Below are 27,377 nucleotides of genomic sequence, written 5' to 3' on the forward strand. Positions count from 1 at the left end.
TGCTCAGGTGTGTTAAAATGGGCTCCTGTACTGAAGCCATCAGGGCTACCCAGCAGCACTAAGCCTGCCATCTGCTGAGACAGAACCACACTCCCCACACCAATCCAAACCTCACCAAGCCAGGAAGCCGGCCCAAACTCTGGCCCCTCTCCCCGTTCCCCTGCTAGCAGGCCCCGCCCCTCTCACTGCAGCTTTTTAATTGGGGTTCTGTCAGTGCAGATGGACCACCTGTCAGGCACACGCACCTGTAATACACAAACTCATTTCCAATATATTCACATTCATTAATTGCATTACTCATTGCATTTGTGGAGGCTCCTAAGTCTGGCGATCATTCGTGATATAGAGAACAGACGTGTGCAGATTGGACCACAAGCAGACCACCCAGGATCTTTGCTGGCATTGACCAGCATCACACACACACACCATTCCTGGGCAACAGGCGGGTTTGTGGGCCTTCTCAGTGGAATCCTGCAAGTGCCTGTTCTCTTCACTAAGGTCACAAGTGTTAACCTCAGAGACAGTGATCCACAGGCTCTTTGACGTGTCATTTCATTATGTGCTAAAGAAATAGTTAATCCCAAAATGAAAGTACTGTCATTCTTTACCCACCTTCATGTTATGTAATAAAAAAAAGAAAAAGAAAAGAACATTGGAGTGACAATTGGATTGTTTAAATAATGGTAAAATTTGACTTTTGAAGTGTCCCTTCAAAATTCTCTTCAAGTGGATTAGAGACCAGGTGAAATGAATAAATAAATAATATGATTATATAATATTATTAATAATAATATGATTAATATTCTAATTAATAATATTTCTATTTTTTATTTTATTTTGAGAATAGCTATATTAAAATAAGGTTCTTTTTTTCAAGATTTAAGGCATTTTTTTCTCCTGAGAATAAACTCAAGAAATAATGGGGGGGGGGGGGGGGGTATATTAAACTTAATGTCACCATATTCCTAGAATAAACATTAAACTATGAAATTAACATTTTGTATTACTAGAATAAAATTCAATTTCGAGTGTAAACTTGTTGTCAGATTACAAATGATATTAGTGTTGTGTTTTTATGTTGTGTCCTGAGATCTCAGTCATTTTGAAGTATAGTTGGTGCAGTAGCAAAAGCAGTCTGTTTAATTCTGATGCCACATTTATTCTGTTTATTACTGTAATTTTATTTCCTGAGGTTTCCGGTCCAGTTTTTGCCCAAAATTGCTGGGTAAATTTAAATTACTTTCAATGAAAATAAATCCCTTGCAATCTTTTTTTTTTCTCGCAAACAACTGTCAGTGGGGGGGTAAAGATCCCTATAAGCATATAAAAGGCAATTTGAAATGAAAGCAAATATGTCATTAAAAAATGCTGACATATTTTGCTTAAAAGGGATCCCTTACATTAAGTATCCTAATAGACCAGAGATGTGTTCAGCTGTGTAAATAGCACAGAATGTCACATGGACATATAGGCACTCAGTTCCTCAGTGTGGAAAGATGGAGGCTTGAGGAGTCTGTCTGCAGAGGCTCATCTCCTCTCGCCTCTGGGTAACAAAGCACTAAGCTGACACACTAAAGTTAATAGGCCTATTTTTATTTTTGTTTCAACAGCAACAGAGAGAGCATTTTCACACACTGCCTGCCTTTCACTCTACAGGAGAACAACACAGACCAAATCCACCTCTGCAGTTTTATAAACCAAAGAGAGAACATTAAGAGAAAAATCTCCAGCCATATGATGCGACAGCAGCCTCCTGTGATGCCATGCTCATGAGAGTTTCAGGGGAAGCTTTTGGTCTGCACTTTTCTAGTTACTTTTTCATGAACTAAAAAAAATTAATCTCTGACCAGTGTATTGGTTAAAAAACCGAAGAGATAAGTTTACATGTGCAACAGGTAGTTTATCTGATTAATTTGTGCCGTTTCTTTATATCAACATGCAAATGTACTGTAAGACATGTATATATTTCTGGTCACCGTGATTTTGCCAAGTAAGACATGTTCCTGGATCAACATTATTGTCCAAAAATATAGACTTAACCCAATCCCTATACCTAACCATACCCATAATTTATTCCTTAAATCAGAGGGAAATTATAGCTGATTAACAAGGGTGTAGAAGCACCTAACCCTGATATTAAGCCTAAAACAGATATTTCCTGAAAAGTTATATCTCAATTCTGATTGGTTGATTGTAATGTTGTTCCGGGATCAACAAGGATGTACTTGGTACTTGGTGAAATCACGCTCACCATATATTTCTAACAATGAACAACTAAATGTAACATTCATCTCTCACATCAGTGATTATAACTTTTTATGAACCCTGCTATAGAAGGCTAAGCACCAATAGAGACATATGGGAATATAATCTCTCTGTGTGGCCATCCGGATGATCTTGTGACTAAGAAAGAGTGAGGAGCATGACATTTAAAAGCAAAGAATATTTTTCTTTCTTCTTGGAATTAGAGGTCATGCCTGTTTCTCTTTAGGTGGATGCCTTTTAAAGGGGCTTAGAATGCTTAACCTGAATATTCCACCTACAGATTAACACCCAGAGCCATTTAGACAGGAACACACAACTCTGTGTGTGTGTGTGTCCTCTATGTAAATTCTGTTATTTTATAGGTCAGACCTTTCCTGCTAAAGTTGGAAAACAAATCTTTCTCAAGAGGTGCCTGCACAGCTGCCAGTACAGCAAGATTGATTGCCAAAGTATGCAGTTGTCAGACAGGTAGAGGGAGAGGAGAGAGACAAGCTGGGGGGAAAGGGGGAGGATCCGAGAGATTGCTTCGGCTAGGAAGGAGTGAGAGGGAAAGATCGGAAAACAAGGAGGAGGGTGGAATCGGTTTTCAGCAGCATAAATGACTGAAGACGGCTCGGTCCTGTGAAGGCTTATTTCCAATCATGGAGTGAGGCCTCTTCACCAGCTGATGCCTGCTTCAATTTTGTTCTCATCTCAGGATGCCTCGAGCTGCTCTCTTCTCCTTCCATATAGACTCATGCACACTCAAATTAGATTCCAAAGCAGGTCGCAATATCACAATTGAGCCAAAGAAGAGGAGCGCGTTCACATGCACGGCATGGGGGATGTTTTTGAAGGTGTGTGTTGTGGTTATGGCCCGGCTGGTGTTTGTTTTTGTGTGTGTTTGCAGCAGGGTCCTGTGTCAACTTCTTAAAGTGCAGTTTGGGTCCATGTGCCACGAGAGAATTTGATTTGTCTGTTTGTGCTGATATCAGAGATTCAATTTGACTTGTGCGATACGCTGTGCACACATTCACAGGTCTGTGAACTCCTTGAACCAGATGCCTCTGCAGTTATTTGATGTTGCAGCATCATTTCACCTCCATTGGTTATGGGCAATGTAATTTTTGACCTAGGAAGATGATTCTTGTGAATGTTTAATTGTAGGGCTTGCGGTCTCTCTCGTGCTTTTTATTCTTTCACACTTTTCTGCACAACCACTTCATGTACACACTCTACTCATATATTTTTAGCATTTCAGATAATTTAACTAGATGCAGTGATACAAGACATTGTGGTAGATGTATTTAAGTTTTCAGAGTTTAGCGTGAAACGTCCCAATTCACATACTTCTTACTACTAAGGGAAGGGACTAAATGTGCTAAAGCTAGCAGTAATACATTAGGTGCATTTAAATAATCATTTGTAAACTTGTTTCATTCCATATCTTACTGACAATAAATATATGATGTCATTAGCAAAATTTCAGCAAAATTTCACATACTGTACATTATTGTTTCTCCTTTATGCCTTCTGAAACGCGTAGATTTTTACTTGGCTCATTGGTCTGAAAAGTGAGGTGTGCTCTGATTGGCCAGCTATCCAGTGCGTTGTGATTGGCCGAATACCTCAAGCGTGTGATGGAAATGTTACCCTTTAACATATTGGGGCATGTTAGAATGAGCTGTTTTAGAGGGTTGTGGACGAGTCTTAACATTTATAAAAAAACTTTTATAATCTCTTTAAATTTGAGACTTTAGTCTTTGCAAATTTACAGATCTTCTTTATGCACCAAGAGCTTGTAATACTCCAAAGAGAAAGTAACAAAATTAAATCCCATCATCTGACCCCTTTAATGATGCCACTGTGTTATTTGAATCCTGAATTATGATTGGCCTTTATTGCACAGTTTGTGGCAAGTTCCACTCGTTTCCTTCATGAAAATGCAGTTTTCATAGTTTTTTTTTTTTTTGAAAAAGAGACAAGGAGAATTGTTGTGCAATTTTAGGTTATAAATGCAGCTTTTAACGGAGAATAAAAGCAAGAAAATTGTCGTAAAAGAAAATAGTTTGAATTCCGAGCTCAGGCTGAGAAGTGAACAATGCAAAACTCTTTTCTTTCTTTCCCTCTATTCTTCCCCCTCCCTTTTTCTCTTTCTCTCTCAGACTTCATCAGTGGTTGCCAAGGTATCTGTGTGGGGCAGATTTAAATTCTCAGCTGCGCGCCGAGGCCAATTTGTTATCCTAACGGGAGCCAATCAGAATACAGGTGCCCGCAGCTTGCTGAAGATTTATGGGCCCTCTCTCTGCTCGTGCCGCACGCAGATCAAATTCTGGATATGGCGCAGCAATCCCAGCAAACATAATTAGAAAAGTTTTTGGATACCTTTGTTTTGGTGTTTAGCCTACCCATCGCCCAATAGTTGGATTGCAGGAGGAGAATGTGGAGAGAAGCAAAGTTTAACAAAACTGAACAAAGTGTGTTTCACGTCAGGGAGAAACTTGTCTTGGTTAACTGTCTGTTCTCATGCTGGGTGTTTTGGGATGTGGGCGTTCCAAAAAAAAAAAAGCAGTTAAAAAAGTATTTTACTCCTATTACAGCATACACATAGAGGTATTTCATGACCGCGGTCACTTACCTGTCTTGATAGGCGCTGATGTTGGTTATTTAAAGTGGAAAAATGATGTATATAATGAGGGTGTCAATCAGAGAAGTGTGGGCAGTGAGTGTAAGATCAGACAGTTAAATGCGGGATAGATCTGGAAATGGAAAGTTAAAAATGAATAAATAAACACTGGAGTCTGACACTAACTACATGTTTGGTGATGAGGGGTCTTCTGGGGCTGTCACAACTAATGAGTGGCAGGGGCCGGTTTCAGCAATTTTTAACAGCGCTCAGTGACGCACACACACACAAACTCATAAAGTGAGAACACACTCCTGTCTTACTGAGACATGGTCATTAATCAGCTCTTGCACACAACACATACAATGACCTCAACGATGACTTCATCAGCGCTTGCAGAGAACTTACAAAAAAGGAACCTGAGCTTATCACCTTTCTTTGTCTCATTTTCTTCTCTTCTCTTCTCTTCTCTTCTCTTCTCTTCTCTTCTCTTCTCTTCTCTTCTCTCTCATCTGTTCCTCTCTCATTTTGTTTCCTTTCCTCGAGGTGTCCTCTCATCTTCTCTAGTTCATTAGTTTCATCTTCTCTTCTTGTATCCTTTAGTTTCCTTGCTTTGGTTCATCTCTTCTGGTCTCATCTCCTCTCATATCAGCTCATTTCAACACTTGTCTCATCATTGTTCCTCTTCTCATTTCTTTGCCTCTCCTTACTGACCCTTCTCATCTCGACTCATATTTTGTCTCTTTAGGTCTCCATGTTTCTCTTCGTCTCATTGTGTATCATTTTATGTCCTCTTCTCTCATCTGATATCGTCTAGTTATTTTAGCCCATTTCCTCTTCTCTTGTCCTACTGTTATGTCCTTACCTCTTTGTGCCTCTAATTTCTTTAATTTATCTCATCTTGTCTCATCTATACTGGCCTCACATCATCTTGTTTAATCTCATCTCTTCCCAGCTCTTTTCCTCTTGTCTTGACAGCTCTCCTGTCTCTCCATCTCATATCATCGGATCTCATCTGAAGTCTTTTTCTTCGCATCCAATTTTTTCTATTCCAGTGCCTTTGTTCCGTCTTTATTTTCTTTTGTCCTGTTTCCAATGTCCTCATCTCGTCTCCTCACATTTCCTTATTTCCCTGTTTATATCCTCTTATGTCATCTCCTAATTGTTCTTCTTTTCACATTTTCCATTATTCCTTGTCTTCTCTCAGCTCTTCTCCTCTTGGCATCTCACGCCCTTTAATCTCCTCTTGTCTCATTTCTTGTCTCTTCACCTTGCTTCATGTTGTTTTGTCTCCTCTCAATTTGTTTCTTCTCCTTGTCTCCTCTTCTTCTCTTGTTGTTCTGTCTTTCTGTCCTTCTCTCACTTCCTGTATCCAAGTAAAGTCATGATCCTCCCTGTGGACTTTGAAAAGTGCAAAACTGCCATTGTCTCCAGACTGTCCTCTGCATAACCCCACCCTGTCAGCACTCCTTTTTTGGGCTCAATCTGGCCTCTCTTTATTTCCTGTCCACCCCCTGGTCTGGCCTCATCTCTCTCTCTCTCTCTCTCTCTCTCTCTCTCTCTCTCTCTCTCTGTCTCTCTCACACGTCCCATCATCTCAGTTGGCTTCAACTCTCTCCCCAGCTTGCCTCCCAAACAATGCTCAACATAAATCACTGTCAATTAAGCACGCCGTGTAAATTAAGCATTTTAATTTCATTTCACAATTAAGCCACTCCATCCGCATTCGGCTTCCCCTTACCATCCCGAGATGAAATGAGCTTTCAACAGAGATTCAGCCAATAGCTATGAGTTACACTTCAACTCGAGCGCACACGCTTCCAAAATGACCTTAATTAATTTCCCTCCGACACCCCTGTCAGCTGGCAAATTAGTGGCTGCAACCTTCTGCGTGGATAAAAATGATTTGGCATTTAAGTGACTGACTTGACCTTGCGAGTCGCCCGACTACAGACAGTGGTGGAATGACATGGAGGCGGCCCGCAGGAAGCGAAGCTGTATTTTTAGACGTGAACTTCGGCTGCCTTCCTGTCACTCTGCTGCTCATTGCAGGCCTGATTACTGCCTACCTGTAACCTGCTAGCTTCCCTTTACAGTTTGTGCATGGTCGCACCTGACAGGAAGATGCGAAGGGAGATGACACAGGTTCAGATAAAGGCATGAAGCTGGAGGTGGAGGTACCGCCTGTGGCATCACACCATCAATTGGGGAAGAAGGGCAGAAAGAATATTACAGGGAGTGAATATGATTACGAAGAAATGTGAGATTCAGTTTTTTCTGCTGCTGACCGAGCTGCATGGTTCATGCACATAATTATTCAAGCTTTGCATGTGTTTGTGCACTCCTGTGTGTATGTGTTATACATGCGTGTGTGAGTCAGTGAGGCCTAAGGCAGTATAGATGTCACCCTCAGCTGGGGAAAAACAGCTTTGTTATGTAAAGCCACCATGTGGAATCCTCCATGTGGCCTCCATTCATTATACTGCTGCATTATTATCATTTATTACCATTCATTACTTTTATCAACCAGCTCTCACTCTCTCTATCTCTCCCTTAGTGGCTTCTGAGAAGGACAGACCTCTATTTTTTTCTTTTGTATTTCTTCTGAGGTTTATTTTCCCTATAGGATTGTGGCCTTATAACGCTTTTCTACTGCATGGTACGACTCGGCTCAACAGGGCTCACTGCGGCACGGCTCGGCTCAGTTTTCGTTTTCCCTTGCAGTTTACACTCTACCGCTTTAGAGTGGGTGGGATAATTCACTTTGTTATAGTTGCGCCACCTCTATTCGACTTCGACTGAAAAAGAAGGTGCGCTCGTTCAAAACAATTGCATCCAATCCTTCGCTGGCTGTGCTGATTTAAATCTAGTGGTTCTGTTGTGTCACAAGTTCAGTGACGCAGGTAGTGACGATTCTCTTCAGCCAACCAGTGATCAGCAGTTTACGCGTCACGTTTTGGTAACAGTACGGTTTGCTTGGAACTAAACCGAGATGGTACTGAAAACGTATACAATCTACCAATACTGGTATTTTTCACTTTGTTTGTTTGTTTAACTCCCTTTGTCTGTGTTTGTGTATTTCAGACCAATTTTATATCTGTATATTAGTGGCGGAAATTTGTACTCGTTTCACCAGTAGGTGGCGACACGTGACTGTCTTTATAATTTAAATAATTGACCCATATAAGTGATTGCTTCAAAAACACTGATTCCTTAGGAAGGAAACAACAATCTCCATCATCTCAACCATCTAATTCCAGCAACAGGAAATAGACAAACTTTATTATTTGCAGACTTTTTTTTTGCTCTGGTGCTGATTTGTAGTGTTGAACTTAATTTTGAGTTAAAATATGTTGTTGTAAATTGCGTTACTGAGATTGTAATGAGTAATAATATTACCCAAATATGATTAGTTATGCATTATATTACTGTTACAGCAAAAAAGTAATATACTACTGTAATAGTATTACTTTTGTAATAAATTACTCCCAACATTGGGAATGAAACAAGTGACATTATAAATGAGTCATTGAATCATGTAGTCAACTGATTCATTTTAGCCTGCTGATTCATTCAGGGAAAAAAAATGAGGGGCTGCCACTATGAGGTAGTCTTTGAACCATTTACGTAAATTATTCACTCAAACTTAACTTCATTCAACTTATTCACAAACTAAAAAGTTGCCGTAATTATGAGTTAGTAATTTAATTATTCATTCAACCATTTTTTTAAACACTGGCATATTCAGGAATTAATCTAGTGAATTATGAAAAGCATACTACCATGATACTCTTTCTATTTCTTTGTTTAGAACTTACATTTTAGACACAAAGCTGCTTGTTTTCCCATTTTTTTTTATTTATTTTTTTTATATATAAAATGTATATTATGTATAATAATGTTGTCAGTATTCTGTAGTAGTATCTGGTCATGTTCTCTTGTGTAAATGTACATAATTTAAGAGTGCTCTGTATGTGTAGGTTAAAACTTAAAAAAAAATCCCTCTGTGAGGGGTTCGTTAGGCACTGACCCCAGTAGTCCCATCAGGCCAGATTCCAGGGAGGTTTAGTCTGTCCATCCATGGGTGAGTGTGGGATGATAGAGGGATGTATGGGGATAGGCCGATAAGAGATGGGGGTAATGGAAGGGCTGGAGCACGACGGAACAAAAATCAGCTCTGGAAATGGAATCCGCTGCTGGAACGTGTCCAGAGATATTGGAAAGCATCTTGTGGAAAGAAGCTATTAAAGATCACAGGAGTGAGCAGCCTGTGGCCGTTTCCCTCATAGGTTAGACGTATGAGGGACGGATGTATCTAGGGGGTAGGGTGTGGGGGCCGGTCCAGAGACAAGCCTCTCAGGCAGATACCTGACCGCAGAAAAGCTCTCAGCCTCTCAATTTGGTCTTAATAGAGAACGGGACCTGATAAAACATGACAAACCCCACGACCCTACGCTAATTCACAACAGCAACGTGACCGCAGCTAATCCATTTTACTCTACACCTCTTTTTAAAACTGCATTCGTGTTGCTGGCACGACAGGGCTTTGTGTGAGACTAAAGTCTTCATTTGCAGGGCAGGAAACACCAGCATGGGGCTCAGAGCAGTAATTAACTGCTAAATTATTTAAGTGCAATGCTAAATTGTACAAGTTTCATCAATAATCTATTGTAGCATTAAGGCTATGTTAGCGAGTATCACCACTAATGAGAGCAGCACTGAAGAGAGACTGGAGAATACCCGTGTGACACCAGAGAGACCGCTCTGACACTTAATTTCTGAGTGATGTCATTTCTTAAAGGTAAAGTGTGTTATTTTTTTTCTGGTGTTAAATATCAGTAAATATTAATCCTGTCATCATTTACTCAACCTCCTGTCTGACTTACTTTCTTCATAATGTGCACCGCAACTTTTGGTGCAGCTGTCATTCTCACTTAAACGTATTCAAAGTTTTTATTAAAATACCTTTTTTACTGGATTTAATTATTTTTATCTACTTATTTTTTCCATGTTGCTGTGTGGCTTCAGTAGACTTTCTATATAGCTGACAAGTCATACAGACTGTTTGGTGCTTTTAAGATGATGTTTAGACTTTTTTGTGTTTACTGTATGCATTCAATGTAAGAAGCGTCTACTCTTTATTTATTTTTATTTTTCACAGATAAAATACATTCAGAACAACATAATGGTGATTAATTTGGGGTGAACTGTCTGTTTAAAATACATTTAATTGTTTAACCTGCTACCTATGTGTCACATAAATGTTGTTCAGTGTTCATTTTGTCACAGATTTTTGTTGTTGTCAGAGTTTTTGACAAATAAAAATAAAAATCAGCTGTTTGTCCAGACAATGGAAGGCAAGGGTAGCAGGAGTGTTATAGAAACAATTCTGTTTTAAATCTAGTCGGGGTAAAAGTGATTCGTGAGGCATTTGTTAGATCTTTCAGAATTGCACACCATAGTGAAAAACATTCTGTGGATTCCTGCCAGTCTGTTGTTACATGGCTCTGTGGTCTATGAACTGCATTTATGATGTTTTTGGAAGCTTAACGCTGATTATCTCCGAGTGTGTTCTGTCTCACGGTAGTCTCAGTGCTGAGGCTGGATATTAACAAATCACGTCCTGTTTGTCTGCGCCAAGAGTCCATTTATGATGCTGTAATGATTAATCTCACTGTGAAGTACACAGCAATATCCTCCTGTCTAGATTTTTTCATTTCATCAGCTTGACGGAAATGACCCCGTACCAGAATATCAAACCGCTGCGGATGGTCTCAGTGAAGTGTGTGTCTCTGCACAGTATATGTTTGTTGTACCTGAAAGGAGCGGAGGCTTTTGAATTATTGAGTGACTTTGTTGTGTAAGTGTCCCTCAGTGGGCCTGCGGTGCCGTGTGTTCATGTGCCATATGTCCACTGCTCCACACTGAGGCGCTGCATTCACTCTCCTTCACCCCCAACAAGTGTCTGCGACACTCAGCGGTTAACAAAACACACACAAACACACATGTTCCTCAGAGCTTAGAAAGAGAGGATGCAGTAAGGAGATTTGATTCCAGGGATGGATGTGACCTTCCACATGTGCTTGAAATACTAAAAGCGCTATTTATCTCTCTTTTCTGCAGGCATTTCCTGTTTAAGACCTCTTCAGGGACCACGCCTCTCTTTAGCAGCTCATCTCCTGGTTACCCCCTGACGTCCGGCACTGTATATTCTCCTCCACCGCGGCTCCTACCCAGAAACACCTTCTCCAGAAGCGCCTTCAAGCTGAAGAAGCCGTCCAAGTACTGCAGCTGGAAATGTGCTGCCCTGTCGGCGATCGCTGCCGCCGCCCTGCTGGCCATTCTGCTGTCCTACTTCATCGGTAAAATACCTCATTCTCTCTTTTTTTGCCTGTAGCCTTTCAATGAGCTTTTTATTGACTGTGATGTACATCTTCCATCTCTTAAGTCTCTCTTTTGGATCTCTTTTTATAATCGATTGAGAGACTCATTTAGGCATTATAATGAGCACTTATATCTGTACAAACACTGATTCGGTGATGGCAATAAGCAGATAATTGAATTCCACATGGAGATTAAGTAGGCTATTCATCATTATTTTGCGTGCGTGCGTGTGTGTACTGTATGTGTGTGCATATTTTATCCAGATGCTGCTCATTATTGAATGTGCCTGAGGAGAAATGTAGAAATGTTACCTAACTCATACCGGGTGATCTGTGACTAGAACTCACCAGTTACATTGTTAAGATCTAAATTATTAAAAGCAACGTTTCAGCTTTATGTATCTAAACTGACAAGCCGGCTTTAACCTGCGTATTTCTTAAAAAGACTATGCTTTATGGAAGTACACATAAAACAGTAAGGTAACACCACTTGACTTGAATATATATATAATTATGCTTTGGTAATGCATCATTTGATCTCATGAATTACATTAAAACACTTGAGAAACAACCAAGAATCTGCGAATATTATAATGCATGTTAAGTTCAGCAGTTATTTATGGAAAGATATAAGACGATACAGCGTACATTATAATAGCCTTTGTAATGCACTATGCATAAAAACTTCAAGTGTTGTAGAATTGTGATACATGCAGTCACAATTTTTGAATAAGACAGTTACCCCCCAAAAATAGCTAACAGAGTTCATCTGCAAAGTGTATTTATGTATAAATGCTAGAATTGTAATGTGTAACAACAATTCTGGAACCGGGCTATCGCTTATTAATCAAGATGGAGCACGATCCTCTTAACAGCCACAGTAGTTCATTTAAGAATGAATTGAATAAAGGTGAAATGAGTGAAACTCACTGTTGAAGGTACTGTTTGTAATTAGATGACTGCTTTAATCAGATGATTTTGTATTATTTTGTGTAACTAGTCCAGTTATCAGATTACTTAATAATATTAAATATATATACTCATGAAAATTAGTTTCAGCCTATTTACAAAGTGCTCGTTTACTCTCTGAATATCCATGTCAACCTAAAGACAATGTGGGCCTCTGATCGGGGAGGACACTTTAAATGCAAAGCACTGCCGTGAGTCTTTAACCCCACACTGCGCCCGTGAAGGACACGCTTGGGGGTGTTATTATTTTCAATAAGGCCTCTCTGGTTTCGTTAGTTTATGCTAACGTCAGTTATCGGGTAATGGAGAACCGGTGGCCTTCCCCTCACACCTCACAGAGCATCGTAAAGGACCCCCAGTGGAGAACAGAAATGAGTCCTCGCTCTTCACACTGGATGAGTTTAATACTGAGGGTGTGAACAGCATGAGAACGCAAGAAAAAAAGGAGAAAAAGGTACACTCTCGATGAACATCAGAGAGAAAGTGAGACAAGGATAGAGACACAAAGCCTCATAGACAGACAAAAGAGGACATAGAGGTAGAGGTTGGCTTTCTGTGGCCTCTATTAGAAGCACACCTGGGCTGGGGAGTTTTGCTCTGGCAGGATGCCTCAGTCCCCTCTGTGTCTCTATTTAAAAGCCACAAGCAAGGGGCAGATGTGTCACATGGACCCTCACTGACCCTCTTCTCTCTGGGGACCCCACTCAACAGATGGGGCAGTCAGCAAGTGCAGGAGTCAGCACAAACGCCCTTGTTCTTCCTGCCTGCGTCGCTGTACGTGTATTCAACTACCCGTCTGCCTTTCCCATGTCCTTCAGTGCTCCACGCTCTTTTGTGCTGTCTGAAACTCACCACACAGATATTCACTTATCGAAACTGGGAAAGGTTCAAAAAGTGTGTGGACACTGAAGTGATACTTGAAAGTGCCACTTAATAATAAATGTATTATTATTTACATTTAAATTGTAGTATATTTGAAAATGTGATTTATTCTTGTTGATTTTTTTCAGTGGTCAGTGTCACATGATTTGTGGTATTTCTGATGAAATTGCTAAATTTCTGTCCAAGAAACATTTCTTATTATTATCAATCTTGAAAACAGTTGTGCTGTCACTTTTTATCAGTTTAATGCATCTTTGCTGAATAGAAGTTAAAAAAATTAATCTTCCTGGCCGCAAAAATTTGGATGGTAGTGTATGCATTATATAACAAAATATAAAATGAAGTGCTTTTTATTTTAAAGATGAACAAAATCTCTTTCTTGTTTTGCAATGATACTACTAAGTGTGATGATCTACATCTGTGGATGAATTAAATTGAAGGGAATTTTAAAAGGGAATTAAAAAGGTGGAGTTAGCATCATTAGTTTGCATATGCCACTGATGTGTTATGTAATGCAATGGAATGTGTGCATTTTTAATTATTACTCAGTGTCCAAACACTCATACAACAGTTGTATATTGTTTGAAAACAGAGGTTGAACTTTTATCTTGGTTTGAACAGGATTCATTCAGTGAATGCGTATTTACTTTTCTTAAGGTAATTCTAGCTGTACTGTCAGCAGTATTCAGTGGATGGAGGTCTTAACTGCCAGAAACTGACCCTGCTTAAGCTCTGTGACGGTGTGTTTATGGACTTGTTCACATTTGTGCGCGTGTTTGTATATTAGTGCATCCCCACAAACAGATAAATGTGCCACTGCAGCATTTTCCCCAACACAGACGTGACTGCTAGTCCGTTGAGAGCTGCCCAATCTCCCTGGGAATGGAGGGAACAAACAGGGGAGCAAAATAAGTTATTTTTATTTCCTCATCTTTTACTGGAGGCCTGAAAGACTGCTTTTTGCTTCATTCTCTTTGGGGATGGATAACTGTCCCAGAACGGCACCATAGCCCCTGAAAGCCCAAATTCAGCACCAGGAGAGGAGGACTCACAGATGCTCGTACTAACACATTTCAGATCCCTGTGGCTTACATTCACACACACACACACACACACACACACACACACACAAACACATACAAACACAGGTGTGCTGAGCAGAAAAGAAAGGAGAAAAAATAAAAAGGGAATAGGAGATGCAAAGAGCAGTGTCAAGATGAGAGGAAACAAAAGAAATAACCTGATAAATGATACCTGATAATATAAGGTAAGATGAGACAAGAATAGTCAAGATGAAATACTGTAAGACTAAAGGAAGGGATTGGGCAAAATGACACAAGATGAGACCAGCAAGAATGAAACGTCTAAATTAGACAAGATGAGATGAGAAGAAAATAATTAAAGTCAAAAATAAGAGAAAAGGGACAAGACAAGATTGGCCAAATGAGAAGAGACACATCAACGTGAGACAAGACAAGAGAAACAGTAATGAGATGAAACACACCAGATAAAATAAGACAATGGAAAGAGATGAGACAATTTAACACAAGATGAGACCAAATGAGAAGATAGACACTAAGATGAAACCAGAGAGTCAGAGATGAGATTAAGTGTTAATTGAAGTGTTGAGACAAAATAAGATTGACTGAGACCAGAAAGAAATGAGACATAATAGCAGAAGATGAGAGGAGTAGTGACAAAACGAGATAAGAGTAAAAATGAGACAAGATGAGAATAGACTGAGACAAAACCAGGGAAAGAGATAAGACAAATTAACCCAACATGAGGCCACACTAGAAGAGAAATAAAGATGAGATGAGAAGAGAAACATTGAGACCAGATATTATGAGTCTATAGAAAGAGATAAGACAATGACAGAATTAGAAAAGGATGACAAAAGAAAGAAAAGTGTCAAAAGATAAGTAGAAATGAGACCTAATGAGACAAGACGAAAATAGACATGATGAGACAAATGTATATATGTACAACGTAGCTTAAGATGAGGCCAATGGGAGGGAAACATTAAAATGAGACAAACAAGAAAAACAGAGATTAAATGAGAAAAGAAGAAAAGCATTGAGACCAGATCAGATGGGTTAAAAGAAAAAGGTGAGACAAAATAATGAGAACAAAAGAAAAGTATTAAGCGATGAGGATGAAACCAGATGGGACTAAACGAGAACAGAAGCATCAAAATGAGATGAGAGAATGAAATAAGCATTAAAACGAGAAAGAGGGTGAGCACAAAATCAGAAAAGATGCGTCAAAGTGACATAAGATGAAGGAAGAAATTGTGAGGCAGAAAAAAAAAACAGGAGAAGAAAATTGTTGAAACAAGATAGAGAGCACAGAGAAGAGACTGGTTGCATGCATTCATGACATCATTTTCGTCACTGTGTTGTGAGGCTGCTCCTGCAGGGATGGGGTTGCTAGGATACAGGTGAGCGGTCCTGATGCAAAAGAGAAACAGGTCTGTCATCACATGTTGTGGAGAAGACAAACGCTCAGCAGCTCCCTCGCGGCCTTGTCTGTGCTAAAGACTGCTTGATTCATTGGCCTAGAGTGATCAAAGAAAGGAAGAAGGAGATAGAGGGAGAGCAGACAGGGGCAGATGGAATGTGAAAGAAAGATAACAAGGTTTAGACTCCATCAGGCTACATGCTGGTTCCACAGGCTGCGGTCTGGATGGCTTGGTGAGGAACAACACAGCATCAGATCAGCAACAGGAAGACAACGACTCACTTATATGGCACACTGACATATATACACTGACACACACTATGTACACAAAGAAGACAGGTTATACTTGCTGAGAATGTTGTGAAATACAAGTAGACCATCTGGGATTGTTGGTCCTGGAGTTACATCCATCAACAATCAGGTTTTAGGGTGAGGGTCAAGGGTAAGGAACCTTGAGCTACATTTTATCATTGCTCATATTCTTTCTTTGTGCATTTTTAATTTATTTCATAGTATTTTGTATATAATGTGATTATTAATATTAACTTACAAAATTATTAATAACATTTTTATTTGTATTATTTGTATTAGATTTATATATAATTAATGTAAGATTATATATATTTATTTAATATAAAATATGTATAAAATGATTCAATAATAAAATAAAATCTAAATGTTATTTATTACAAAGTATTGTTTCTATCATTTAGCATTTTAGTTATTTAGCTGTTTATTGTTTAGTGATATATTTTGGATTTGGGTTCAATTTAATGAAGTCATAACATTTAAAATAAAATTATGAAATTTATCGTAATTTATCATATCTTCAATTATTAAATTATCATACAAATATATTTATCACAAAATATATCCTACATTTTATTACAGTATTAGTGTTTAATAATTTATTCAATTATTAGACTTTTTTTATTGAAACTATTATTAACAAATGTATTGAATTATGATATCTGTTAATATAAATTGTTACATTTATTATAAATTAAGTTGTTAAAATTACAAATATATTTAGTGCAAAATATTCCAAAATTATTTATTACAAAATTTGTATTTATTTATTTATTTTGGGATCTTACACTATTAACTTTAAGTGTAATTATTTTTTAATTATCATAAATGTCAATATAAAATTACATTTATTAGAAAGTACTATAATATAAACTATTAAATTATTGAAATTACAAATGTATTTATTGCGAAATCTATCCTACAGTATTAGGTCGTTTTTTTTTTTTAACTATTTTATTCATTCATTTATTCATTCATTTGCATGCAATGTTTTGGTGAAATGTACTACATGTACTAGATGTGCCAAGAAAGCAAAATGAATGTTGCATGTAATTAGGATTTGATAGGAATTTTGTTCCAGGACCAGCAAAATATTTTGCTCTAGTAACATGTCCTATTTTAAAAATAAATAAATAAATAAATAAAAAATGTGCATGCAGAGAGCTAGAGTACATACCGCTGGATCACTGTGTTTTCAGAGCACATCAGTGTCCTTGAGCTGGGAAAGTTGTGCGTGGGTAAGGCGATAGTGTGGGGTGCTTGTGAGTTCTGTGTCACCTCTGTTTTTTTTATGCGGATACAGGGGCGGCTCATACATCAGTGAAGACAGGCCGTGTGGTGAGTGTCATGAAAGTAGACAGAAGACAAATTTGCACTCTCTCTCTCTCTCTCTCTCTCGCATGCTCGCTCTGTACCCTCTCTCTCTCTGTATTTTTAGCAGCATCATCACTTCCCTTCATTGCCCACCAATGACTCAAATGCTCAACACCACTCTGGGCCGTTGACCTTCACGCCAGCCGATGCGTGCACCTCCATCCATAACGCAGCGCTGTCTGGAGCGTTATTGAGTAATCCCAGCCGCTTACTCTAACCGCATGCCGCAGTGTTGGGGCGGTCTGTGGAGTCAGGCAGCATCTATAAACATCACTCCGCTACCACTGAAAAGACATCGATTGCAGATTTAACTTCATTCGTCCTGATGTAGCTTAAGGGTCTTAAAGAAAACATAAAACAGCATTCATTTCCATAATGTGATGTATTTTGGAGTGAAACAGAATATTCACCAGGGCATAATGTAGGGCAGGACTTTGTTGTATACATCAATATTTTTTATTGTGATCGATTGTGATCGTTTAGCTATTGTTTTATTGTTTGTTATTTTCCTACCTGCTTTTTATCAGCAAAAAAAAATTCTAAGTGATTTCAAGAGGCAAGGATATTCCATTTTGATGCAAAATAAATATGTCATGAATAATGTAAACTCATGTACAGTATTAATCACAATATGGATATTTATGAGGTAAATACCACCAATTGTATTATTTTATGAAGTGATAGTTAACCCAAAAACTTAACTTCAGTCATTTACTCACCCTCATGTCTACTTTTTTCTAAAGTAGAAAAGCGATATTATAAAGAATGTGTAGGTTTATCTTTTTCATTCATTAACAGTGAATATGGGCTGAAAGCATCATACACTATCATAAAAGATGTGTATAATCTTCAATTCAAAAGTTTTGGGTTAGTAACCTTTTTTTAATTTGTTTTATTTTTTTATTTTTATACGCACCAAGGCTACTTTTATTTAATCAAATATACGTTTAAAACAATAATATTGTTAAATATTGTTGCTATTTAATATTGTTTCTCTTTTAATAAATTGTAAAATGTAATTTTTTCCTTTGATGGCAAAGCTGAATTTTCAGTCTTCAGTGTCACATGATCCTTCAGAAATCATTCTTATTTGCAGATTTGGTTATCAAGAAACTGTTATTATAAATGTTGAAAACTATTGTGGAATATAAAGTTCAAAGAACATAATTTATTTGAAATGCATGTCTTTACGGTCACTTTTGATAAATATATTGAATCCCTGCTCAATAAAATTATATATATAACATATGAAAAATCGTACTGACCCCAAACTTTGGTAGTGCAAGTCTGTTTTGTGTGAGGAAAGTCATTATTCACTTTCATATGGAGCACTTTTATGAGGAAACTGAAGAAGGAAAGTCATACAGGTTTGGACCGACATGAGGGTGAGCAAATGATGACAGATTTTCATCTGAGTTGCAAACAAGATGAAGAGACCCGCTGTATGTGTGAGCAGACGAGCAGCTTTATCCCACATTGTCATTGTGGCTCTGAGGTGACCTCGGCATGTCATATCACGGCAGTCATGTGGGACACAGAGACAGTGAGCGAAAGAGGACGCTGGACTTTGACACTCCACCAACATATGCTACATAGGGGACGAGAAGCATATGGTGTGTATGGTGTATTCCTGGTTCGAGATCAGCAGGAGATGTAAACTGGAAGCTGGTGACTCTCAACAGACTGTTGTAGGTCAAGAGAAGTCACATCAAGGGCAAAGGGACACAAGTTGACTTCAGTACGGCCGCCTGGGCGGGAGAGAGAGAGGAGAGAGCTCACACTGGCACACATCAGAGCTGGATCTCTCTAAAGAGGAGGAGAGAGTGCGTGTGAAGGGCGGCTTTCAACTCCTATCTTCTCCTCTGTTCATCTATGTCCTTGTCGGTTTTGATTGATGTGTTTCATTTCTGGCACGGTGGTCGGCCGATTGCATGCACGCAAACTCCCGCTCCATTGCTAATGTTAGCAGCAGTCTTTGGTCTGTCAGCAGACATCCACCGCTGCTCTGGCTGACCGTACTGTCCGTCAGCAGCTGGCCCTCCCCTCTTTTCATGTCTGTCCCTCCCTGTCAAACAAAGGTCCTTCTCTCAAGTAAAACTTTCACTAACCTCTATCATTGACTGATTGGTGGCATCCAGCAGATCAAGGGCTATCGCTAAAAAGGCAAACTGTACAGTCGTCAGCGTTGACCCAACAATGAATGAGGCTCTTGAAGGTATTAGATTGATTTCGGTTCACAGGCTATTTAGATTCATCCATGAGATTTAAGGCAGTCGCTTTCGCTGATATCTGTAATCAATGATGCCACATGTGGCGAGTCTGTGAGCCGGGTGTGAGGATGTGTGCCGCTTTAAACTTGAGTCACACATATGATGATCAAAGTGAAATATTTCATAGCTTTGAAGACAATGATGCAGTACTGGCATACAAATAAACAATCACAGACATCAAGGATTTGCTGATCTCAGAGGAAAAAAAAGAGAGATGTGGGGAAATGAGGATATAAAATATAAGCAGTATGAAAATATATCAAGAAAAAGTGCTGATATGATCTCACCTGGGATGTGCTAGAGGCCTGGAGACAGACTTGAGATACGTCAGAATGTCTCATACTGACAGCGGAGAGATAGACCGAGATGGAGGGAGACGGCCATAATGAAGACAGAGAGATAGGGCTAGTGTGTCTATCTCTGTGTGCCATTGATCTAGCTCGTGATTTCAGCTGCCTCTCATTTCCTGTCGCTAATGTGAATGGATGAGCCTCTAGGCACAACACACACATACCCAGACTGCATACAAAAACTGCTCTCTTTGTGTCATGATAAGCGTGTTTGCGGAGGACCTGCCATTCTTTGTCCCATTCCTGCACTGTATTCAGCTCTGCGCTGACAAACTCTTTATCAGATGTGTTTATGGCTCTGTTTCTCATATACACTCTATATCCTTCTCTATATCTTTATATCTATAGCTGTACTCCGTACTCCATATTTTTCATTAATACTAAGGAGTATGGGTGAATCTCATGAAAACTGTAAAATATGTCCAGTTTACATTTGACCACAAAATCAAAAGAATAAGATGAATTGGGCCCTATCATACACCTTGCGCAATTTGGTGCAAGATGCGCAGCAGCACACAAACATTTTTAAAAATGAATAATTACATTCCACCATGTAAATAGCAAACCCGCAATGGCGCGAGTGCAACTGGCTTTTAAAGGGGATGGGAGATAAGACTCTGATTGGTTTATTGCACATTACGCCCCAAAAACACCCACTACTCATTAAGAGAATATGGACAAACTGTTTAGACCATGCGTGCCGACAGTTTTCCTGTCGTTAAATTAGCAAAAGTGGATTCAAACATGCCCTGAGTGCACCTGTGCCGTGCATTTTACACGATGCGCTTAGATGTTTTTGTTGTTGTTGTTTTATCACAATTAAGCACATTTCCCTTCCAGTATTATATATGTGTGTGTGTGTTTGTGTATAAATATCAAAAGACAACTATTATTATTAATAATGTTTACATGCCATGGCTTCTAATTTATGCTTACAGTAAAAAAAAGTTTTTTTTACTTTTTTTTCTTTTTAAACTCTTAATACAGTGCCAAAATTAGAATGATTGCATAATATGAAATAATGGAAATGACGAAAAATTATAAAAAGTGCATGCAGAATGGTCATGCAGAATATGTGCTTTATAAGTACTAATAAACAGCCAATTTAATAGACATACTAATGAGCAACTAGTTAATAGCGAAAATTTGTCCCTATACTAAATTGTTACCATTCTTTTATAGTTTTTATTTTCTCTGACTTTCTTTTGATTTTGGTGTGATCAGTCTTTTGTGAGAGTAATCCAATATATTTTCACCCAGTGTATTTTACTGTGCGTATGAATGATATATCGAATGCATGTTTGTGTTCAGAACAAAGGGGACGAGTGACGAACAACCTTTGGAGTGCAGGCAATGAGCTCTCAGTTGCATCATTTTTGTTGGGTTGGGGCCCTGGAGGAAGTGTGTGTGTATTTGTGAGTTTGTGCGAGTATAATGCTCCTCTGATGGATTAGGATGCTACTGATGGCTTCTTCACTCATTAACTGTGTATTTGAACTTGCCCCCCTCCCAAGAGACAGAAGCCAAGACTCTAATGAAACACACATACATATACCCAGAGCCCATGGGAACCTCCTGGTGCTTTGTAGTTCAACTTCAAAGCCCTTTGACCAGGCTTCTCATTTACTGTGGCTCTACCCTACAGCCTCACCCTGTTCCATCTCCCACTCTATAAACACATTTTACATTTCACATAAACACCTAAACACACACATTTAAACACCTATACCCAACTGAGTTATTACTGGAAAAAGTATATATTTATTCAGGGACATCATCTGTGACTGATATCAGTTGGCCAGTTATAATCAGTGTTGGTTTATCAATAACATGTTACTCAAACTCAGTTTTCAGTGCATTACATATTTATTCTTTATGGAAAGTAATGTAGTAAATGGACAGTCCATCCAAAAATTGAAGAATGTTACTAAATGAAAAGTTTTGATTCCTTTTGACTTCCATTAAATTTTTTGCCCAATTCAATAGGAACCTCAAGTGATGTTCTTACAGTCAACTTAGACATAAAATAACAAACATGTTACTTTACTTGTTAACCTGTTCTGAAGTTACTTGTAACAGGCTTCCCCCAAACTGATAACTGATTATAGATGAACATATAGATGATTACAGATGCAATCATTTTTATTTTAGCTTATTTTAGAATTGCAGCATTTGTGCAAACAAACAGTATCCACGTCTCTATAATCAGATGCTTTTTCTGCTCTTTTCACACCACTGTCGTTTTTGTTGTGTATTTATTTTGTTATAGAGAGCAATGTGTGCAGCACATATTTACATGCAACTCTTAGCAGTGTGGGTGGCGTATAGATGTTTGCTAACAGTGTACCGCTCCAAATGTATTTCAAATTCTTTTTACCCCTAAGCGAAGATTGAAAACAAACTTCGCTGTGAGCATATTGGGGCCTTAGAAGTCAGTGTGAATGCTAAGCTAATGTGTTACTGTTTCCGATGAGATGTGGAAAGAGGGTGAGAAGTTTTCTTCTTTTTTTACAGAAGGATACATAAACCAATTACAAATGCCGTCCAGGATAGTCTCAGCTTACAATTAGTGTCCTAATTGAGGTCAGTCTTGTTAATTTAGTGGTAAATTAGAACAGTTAATACGCGTTTATTATGGAGGCCAAGGGAGACCGCAAAAATAAGGTAAGGGAAAATTACCTTTTAAGTAATATGAGGTCTCTTTTGCGCTCTAATTATGGCTGTGTAATTGTGTGATATGTTGAGTGGAGGTGCGTGTGGATGGAGGGATAGGATGTCCTGGTTTCTGCCGCATGCTGTAGAATGTTAAAGAGGTGACCTGAGAGTGTGTCCCTCAGCTTAATGACACACACACACAGTGCCTCGAGTGTTTTTGTGAGATTGCGAGATTTTCTTTCGAGAAGCGTTTTCCCACATTCTTTGTTTGCTGATCGGACACAATTTAGCAAGGGAAGATTCCACAAAACACACGACTTTGAATTCTCAAGTGCCTGTCAGAGGAACTATGTGGAAGAATTGCACCGTTACATGTAGAAACGCAAGGCATGAAAGGTAAATAATAGGATTTGGCTGCATGCAACTTGTATGTGTGGACGCTAGAAGATGTTAGTGTCTGTGCATGTGTGTTGAAAGTTAGAAGTAAGAGTGAGGGGGAAAAGACAAATGGAAGAAGGGATGTAGACAGAGATGTTTCTTCTTTATGAAAAATGTATTTGCTTGACTACAGAGAAATTCATGCGAGAGCCCAGCCTCATATATAACATCTGTAGGGAAATAAGTGCATGTATTCTTTATGATGAAAAGATATGAAGACATCTCGTGTTCACTTCATATTTAACATCTTAGGGAGCAATAGTGCCTATAACAAGTGTGGTTGTGTAATTATGTTTATTTTGGTTTCCAACAGGCCTGCACAGACTTGGTGAGAGCAGAACTTGGTAGAAACTTTTCTCCAGTGTTCAGTGTTTTAGCTAATTTGATTAGACTTTTTGCCGTCAATTACACATTTAACACAGATTTTCCCCTAAAAATGAGAAAACGGTTGCACTCTTTTCTTAAAAGTGTTGTTCACAAAAGAAATTACAGATATTGTTTTGGACTTTAATTGAATGAACAAAACATTTTACATTTTTTCAAACTATATTATTTTGTGTTCTACAAAAGAAATATAGTCTAACAGGTTTGGAATGACATGAGGGTGAGTAGATGATGATAGAATTTTTATATTTATTTTTGGGTGGACTATCCCTTTAAATAACAACACCAGTAAGACAAGATAAAGCTGACTTTTAAATTCCCAGCAGGAGTCTAAAAAACATCTCAAATGTCTAAAAAAAAATGCAGAAATGTCTTTTTTGACTGCACCTGCAGTGAATCAGAGATTGCTGAAAATTCAAACGAGTGTGTGTGTGTGTGTGTGTGTGTGTGTGTGTGTGTGTATCTGCTGTCCGTTTTGCGTTATTTATAGCTGTGTCTCGGGTGAGATTGGACCTGGCCGTCCACTCGCATGTGACTTACTTTCCATTCGGGCCAGAAGCAGCTCAGCCAACACCAGCATAGTACACAGGCATATGGATCCGTTCTAGCAGAGAGAAGCCTGCCACCTGCTTATGACTATATATGTGTGTGTGTGTGTGTGTGTGTGTGGTCACAGAGGTCTAATCGGTGATGACAGGTGCGGCTGAATCATAGAGGGACGTCCTGCCAGCCCTACTTCAATATGCACATACGTCCGCTCTTTTTCTCTTTCTCTCTGCGTCTCCTGCTCATACACACAAATAAACAAACAGGAACTGCCAAGAGCTTCCTCCAGGTCTCTCTCACACATAACTGTACCTTAAGGACAACCTCAAACCTCCATTTCAGGGCCCTGTCTTCACTTGTCTTGTTCTGTCTCTCTTCTTCTCGGTTGTTCTCGCGCACACGTATAGCATCCCTATCCTCTTTCTTTACATTGCTCCCTTGGTGCATTATCTCACCCATTTACCCTTGCTTTATCCATCCTTCCTTTCTCACTGTCCAAGGTAACCTTGTAGGAGGGCTGGTGGCATGTCAGGCTGATTTTTGAATTGCATTTTGAATTCTGGAATATTCCAGCTGTAAACATCTGTCACTGTATAATTATGGTACAGACGAGACAGCACACACACATGCATGCGAATATAGACATTTTCTTGCATATTCACAGAAGTATTTCAGCACAAAATGTGCCTAATATTCACTAAACACCTGCAATCCAGTTTACAATAAATACACTGAAATAATACAGTGTTGTTACAAATAAACACACTCATAAGCACACTTGTGCTCATGCACATAGACACTTATGAATGGAATTACAATATATTTTACATATATATATATATATATATATATATATATATATATATATATATATATATATATATATATACATATTTTATGCAAGTAAAAATATCTATTTTTTCATCTATTTAAATTTATAGATTTTTTTAATATTTCAGTTGTCTTTGCATGGCATAATATTCAAAAAATAAATGCTTTAAATGTATTCCTATGCAAGTGACACCTTTCATTTGTAAGTGCAGGTGAATTATACATCAACAAATCCATATTATGCATTGATTTATACATTTTTAATCATACACATTTATGCACATAGCTGAGCCCTTCAGTGAATATTCATCAGCAGGCTGAAAATAAAGCTATTATCTGTAGCCTGATCTGCACACATACACAGAACAGCAGACAGCTTAATGTTGTGCACAATTTGCTTGAAGACAGAAAAGTAGATCACGTCTTGTCCTATAACAACCGTTCATTTTGGGTGACAACATCAAGCAAGCCATCAGCTTTGGTTCTGTTTTTCTTCTCACCCTCTTTTTAGATTAGCCTCATTCCCTTGCTGTTGTATTGAACACCCATCATGTAGTCAGGTTTTAACTCAACATTGCCACCTACTGGTGTAGAATACATTAGACTTGCTCTGCACACATGTGTGAAGGGCAGAAATCCAGAGTGTCTGAGCCGCAGTTAATCTGTCTGAGTCGTGTCTCTCCATGCTTTAAGTTATTGTAGTTCGCTGATTCATTTGTTAATTATTTTATCAATTGCAAAATTAGCATTTAGTCACTATCGGCATGCACCATCAGAAGAGAGAGACAGATAAGGAGAGAAATAATGAAGGACAGGAGGTTGAGGAAGATTGAAAGGATCAGTGACGAGTTAGAGGTGAAGGAGCAGATTGGAGAGAGGACTGGAAGGATAAAAGGAGAGAAAAGCTATCTCAGTGTTTCCTCCAGACCATCTGAAACAAATAAAAGAGCTGACAGAGACAGCAGAGACACACTTAGAGTGTCAGCGCTTTCCTTTAACTGAGAAAGAGACTGAGAGAGAAAGGGAGAGGTATAGAGAGAGAAAGAGAGGAGGACCGTGTCTGGGCGCAAGCAGAGGGGGAGATGGAATTTGACAGAAGAGAAAATTGATTTTCTGGGATGAGTTTAGGTGTTATAGGCAAGCTGAGGGAAGGTGAGGAGAGGGGTGGAGTCTCTAACACACACAGACAGTACCGTCCTGTAAATCTCCACCTGCTGGATCATAACCACAAGACGCAGAGAGAGACATAGAGAGAGGAACGTTTACAGTGACAGCAATTTGAAGCAACCAGATATCATTCATTTTCAAATAAAGTTTCCAGCGAAAGAAACAGTTGGCAATATGATGTGCAAATGAGCAATGATGAGATACAACAGCTACCAATGGGAGTGCAGACAGTGATTCACCGCCTGATAGAGATGGATGCTGAAATTAAGTTAGAACTACTGCTACAGACAAACAGCACAGCAACTTGGCGAGTTCCAATGACTGAATTGCTGTTACATTTACCAAAGCGACTAAAAATTGGGGAATACATAAAGCGATTCTTCTTAAAGAGGCAAACATACAGGAAGTGCTCGTAATACCAAGTTTCAGGCATTTGTTCAAAGAAGTACAAGCTAGAAAGGGAAGGAATAAATAAAGAGAAAGACAAAGTTTTATTTATTTTATTTTATTTATTTTTTTAAGATGATGTCAAGTAGCGTCGAAAGAGATGAGTTTTCAGCTGTCACTTGAAAATTTTCAGGGATTCAGCATTCCGGATAGGGGTGGGAAGATCATTCCAGCAAATAGGAATGGTGAACGAGAATGTTCCGGAAAGTGATTCTGTGCATCTGAATTCTGATTCTGTGATAGTACCACGAGGCGTCGCTCACTAGTGGATCTCAGACTTCTGGAGGGGTTATAGATTTGTAATAGTGAGTGAATAGTGTTAAGTATTCGAATCGTAGGCAGGAAGAATGGTATACAGGCAGAGAGATAAATAGGCTGAGCATGTGAGACAGGAAAGAATGATAGATAAAAGGTAAGATAGGTGGAAAAAGAAGAGAAAACAGACAAAAAAGTAAGACAGGCGTCAACGAGCACCAGACAGACAAGAGCGTAAGCATATCCACTTGAGTGATATAGTGTGTGAACATTTGTACTATAGATTAGCAAGTTAGTATAAGAATGAAGCAGTAAAGGAATGCACAAAGGAGGTCATACATGAGAGTAACATGGCACCTCCATATGAACCTCCTCCTGTGGCTGCCGTCTCTGATGACTCACAATCTCAGCCCATCTTTACCGCCACTGTGAAGAACAGATGACACAGACACACAGGAGCACGAGATAAAGCACAAGATCCTGCAATCAGCCCGAGACTGTGCGTTACAAAGAGCTTCCTCTCTCCCGTGTTTCCTGCGGCACCTCTGGAGCCCAGCAGACTAGGCACTCCTCTCTCTTCTGTTACGATTAAAGTTTCTTGGCAGAACTAGAAAGGACACGGGTCGGGAAGAGATTCAGCTGACAAACTGCACACAGGCCTCGGAGCGAACAGACCAAAATAAGCTCCACAGGCACGAAGAAGAAACAACAGCCCTGCAATACAAAGAGGAAAGACAGAGAGAGATCTGCTTGCTTTCAGCTGTCACTCAGATTGTCGCTGAATCAT

General features: G+C 38.9%; 1 protein-coding gene across 5 annotated transcripts in view; it reads left to right on the top strand.

Annotated features, from left to right (window-relative positions):
- Nucleotides 1–27,377, top strand: part of tenm2a (teneurin transmembrane protein 2a) — a 397,797-nt gene that overhangs the window by 324,746 nt on the left and 45,674 nt on the right. For all 5 annotated transcript variants that reach the window (XM_059515536.1, XM_059515537.1, XM_059515538.1 and 2 more), the window contains one exon: nt 10,994–11,232. In XM_059515536.1, coding sequence (XP_059371519.1) covers nt 10,994–11,232 — 239 coding nt within the window. The remainder of the gene's footprint in view (nt 1–10,993; nt 11,233–27,377) is intronic.

This window comes from Carassius carassius, chromosome 29, assembly GCF_963082965.1.
Source record: "Carassius carassius chromosome 29, fCarCar2.1, whole genome shotgun sequence".
Taxonomy (NCBI): Eukaryota; Metazoa; Chordata; class Actinopteri; order Cypriniformes; family Cyprinidae; genus Carassius; species Carassius carassius.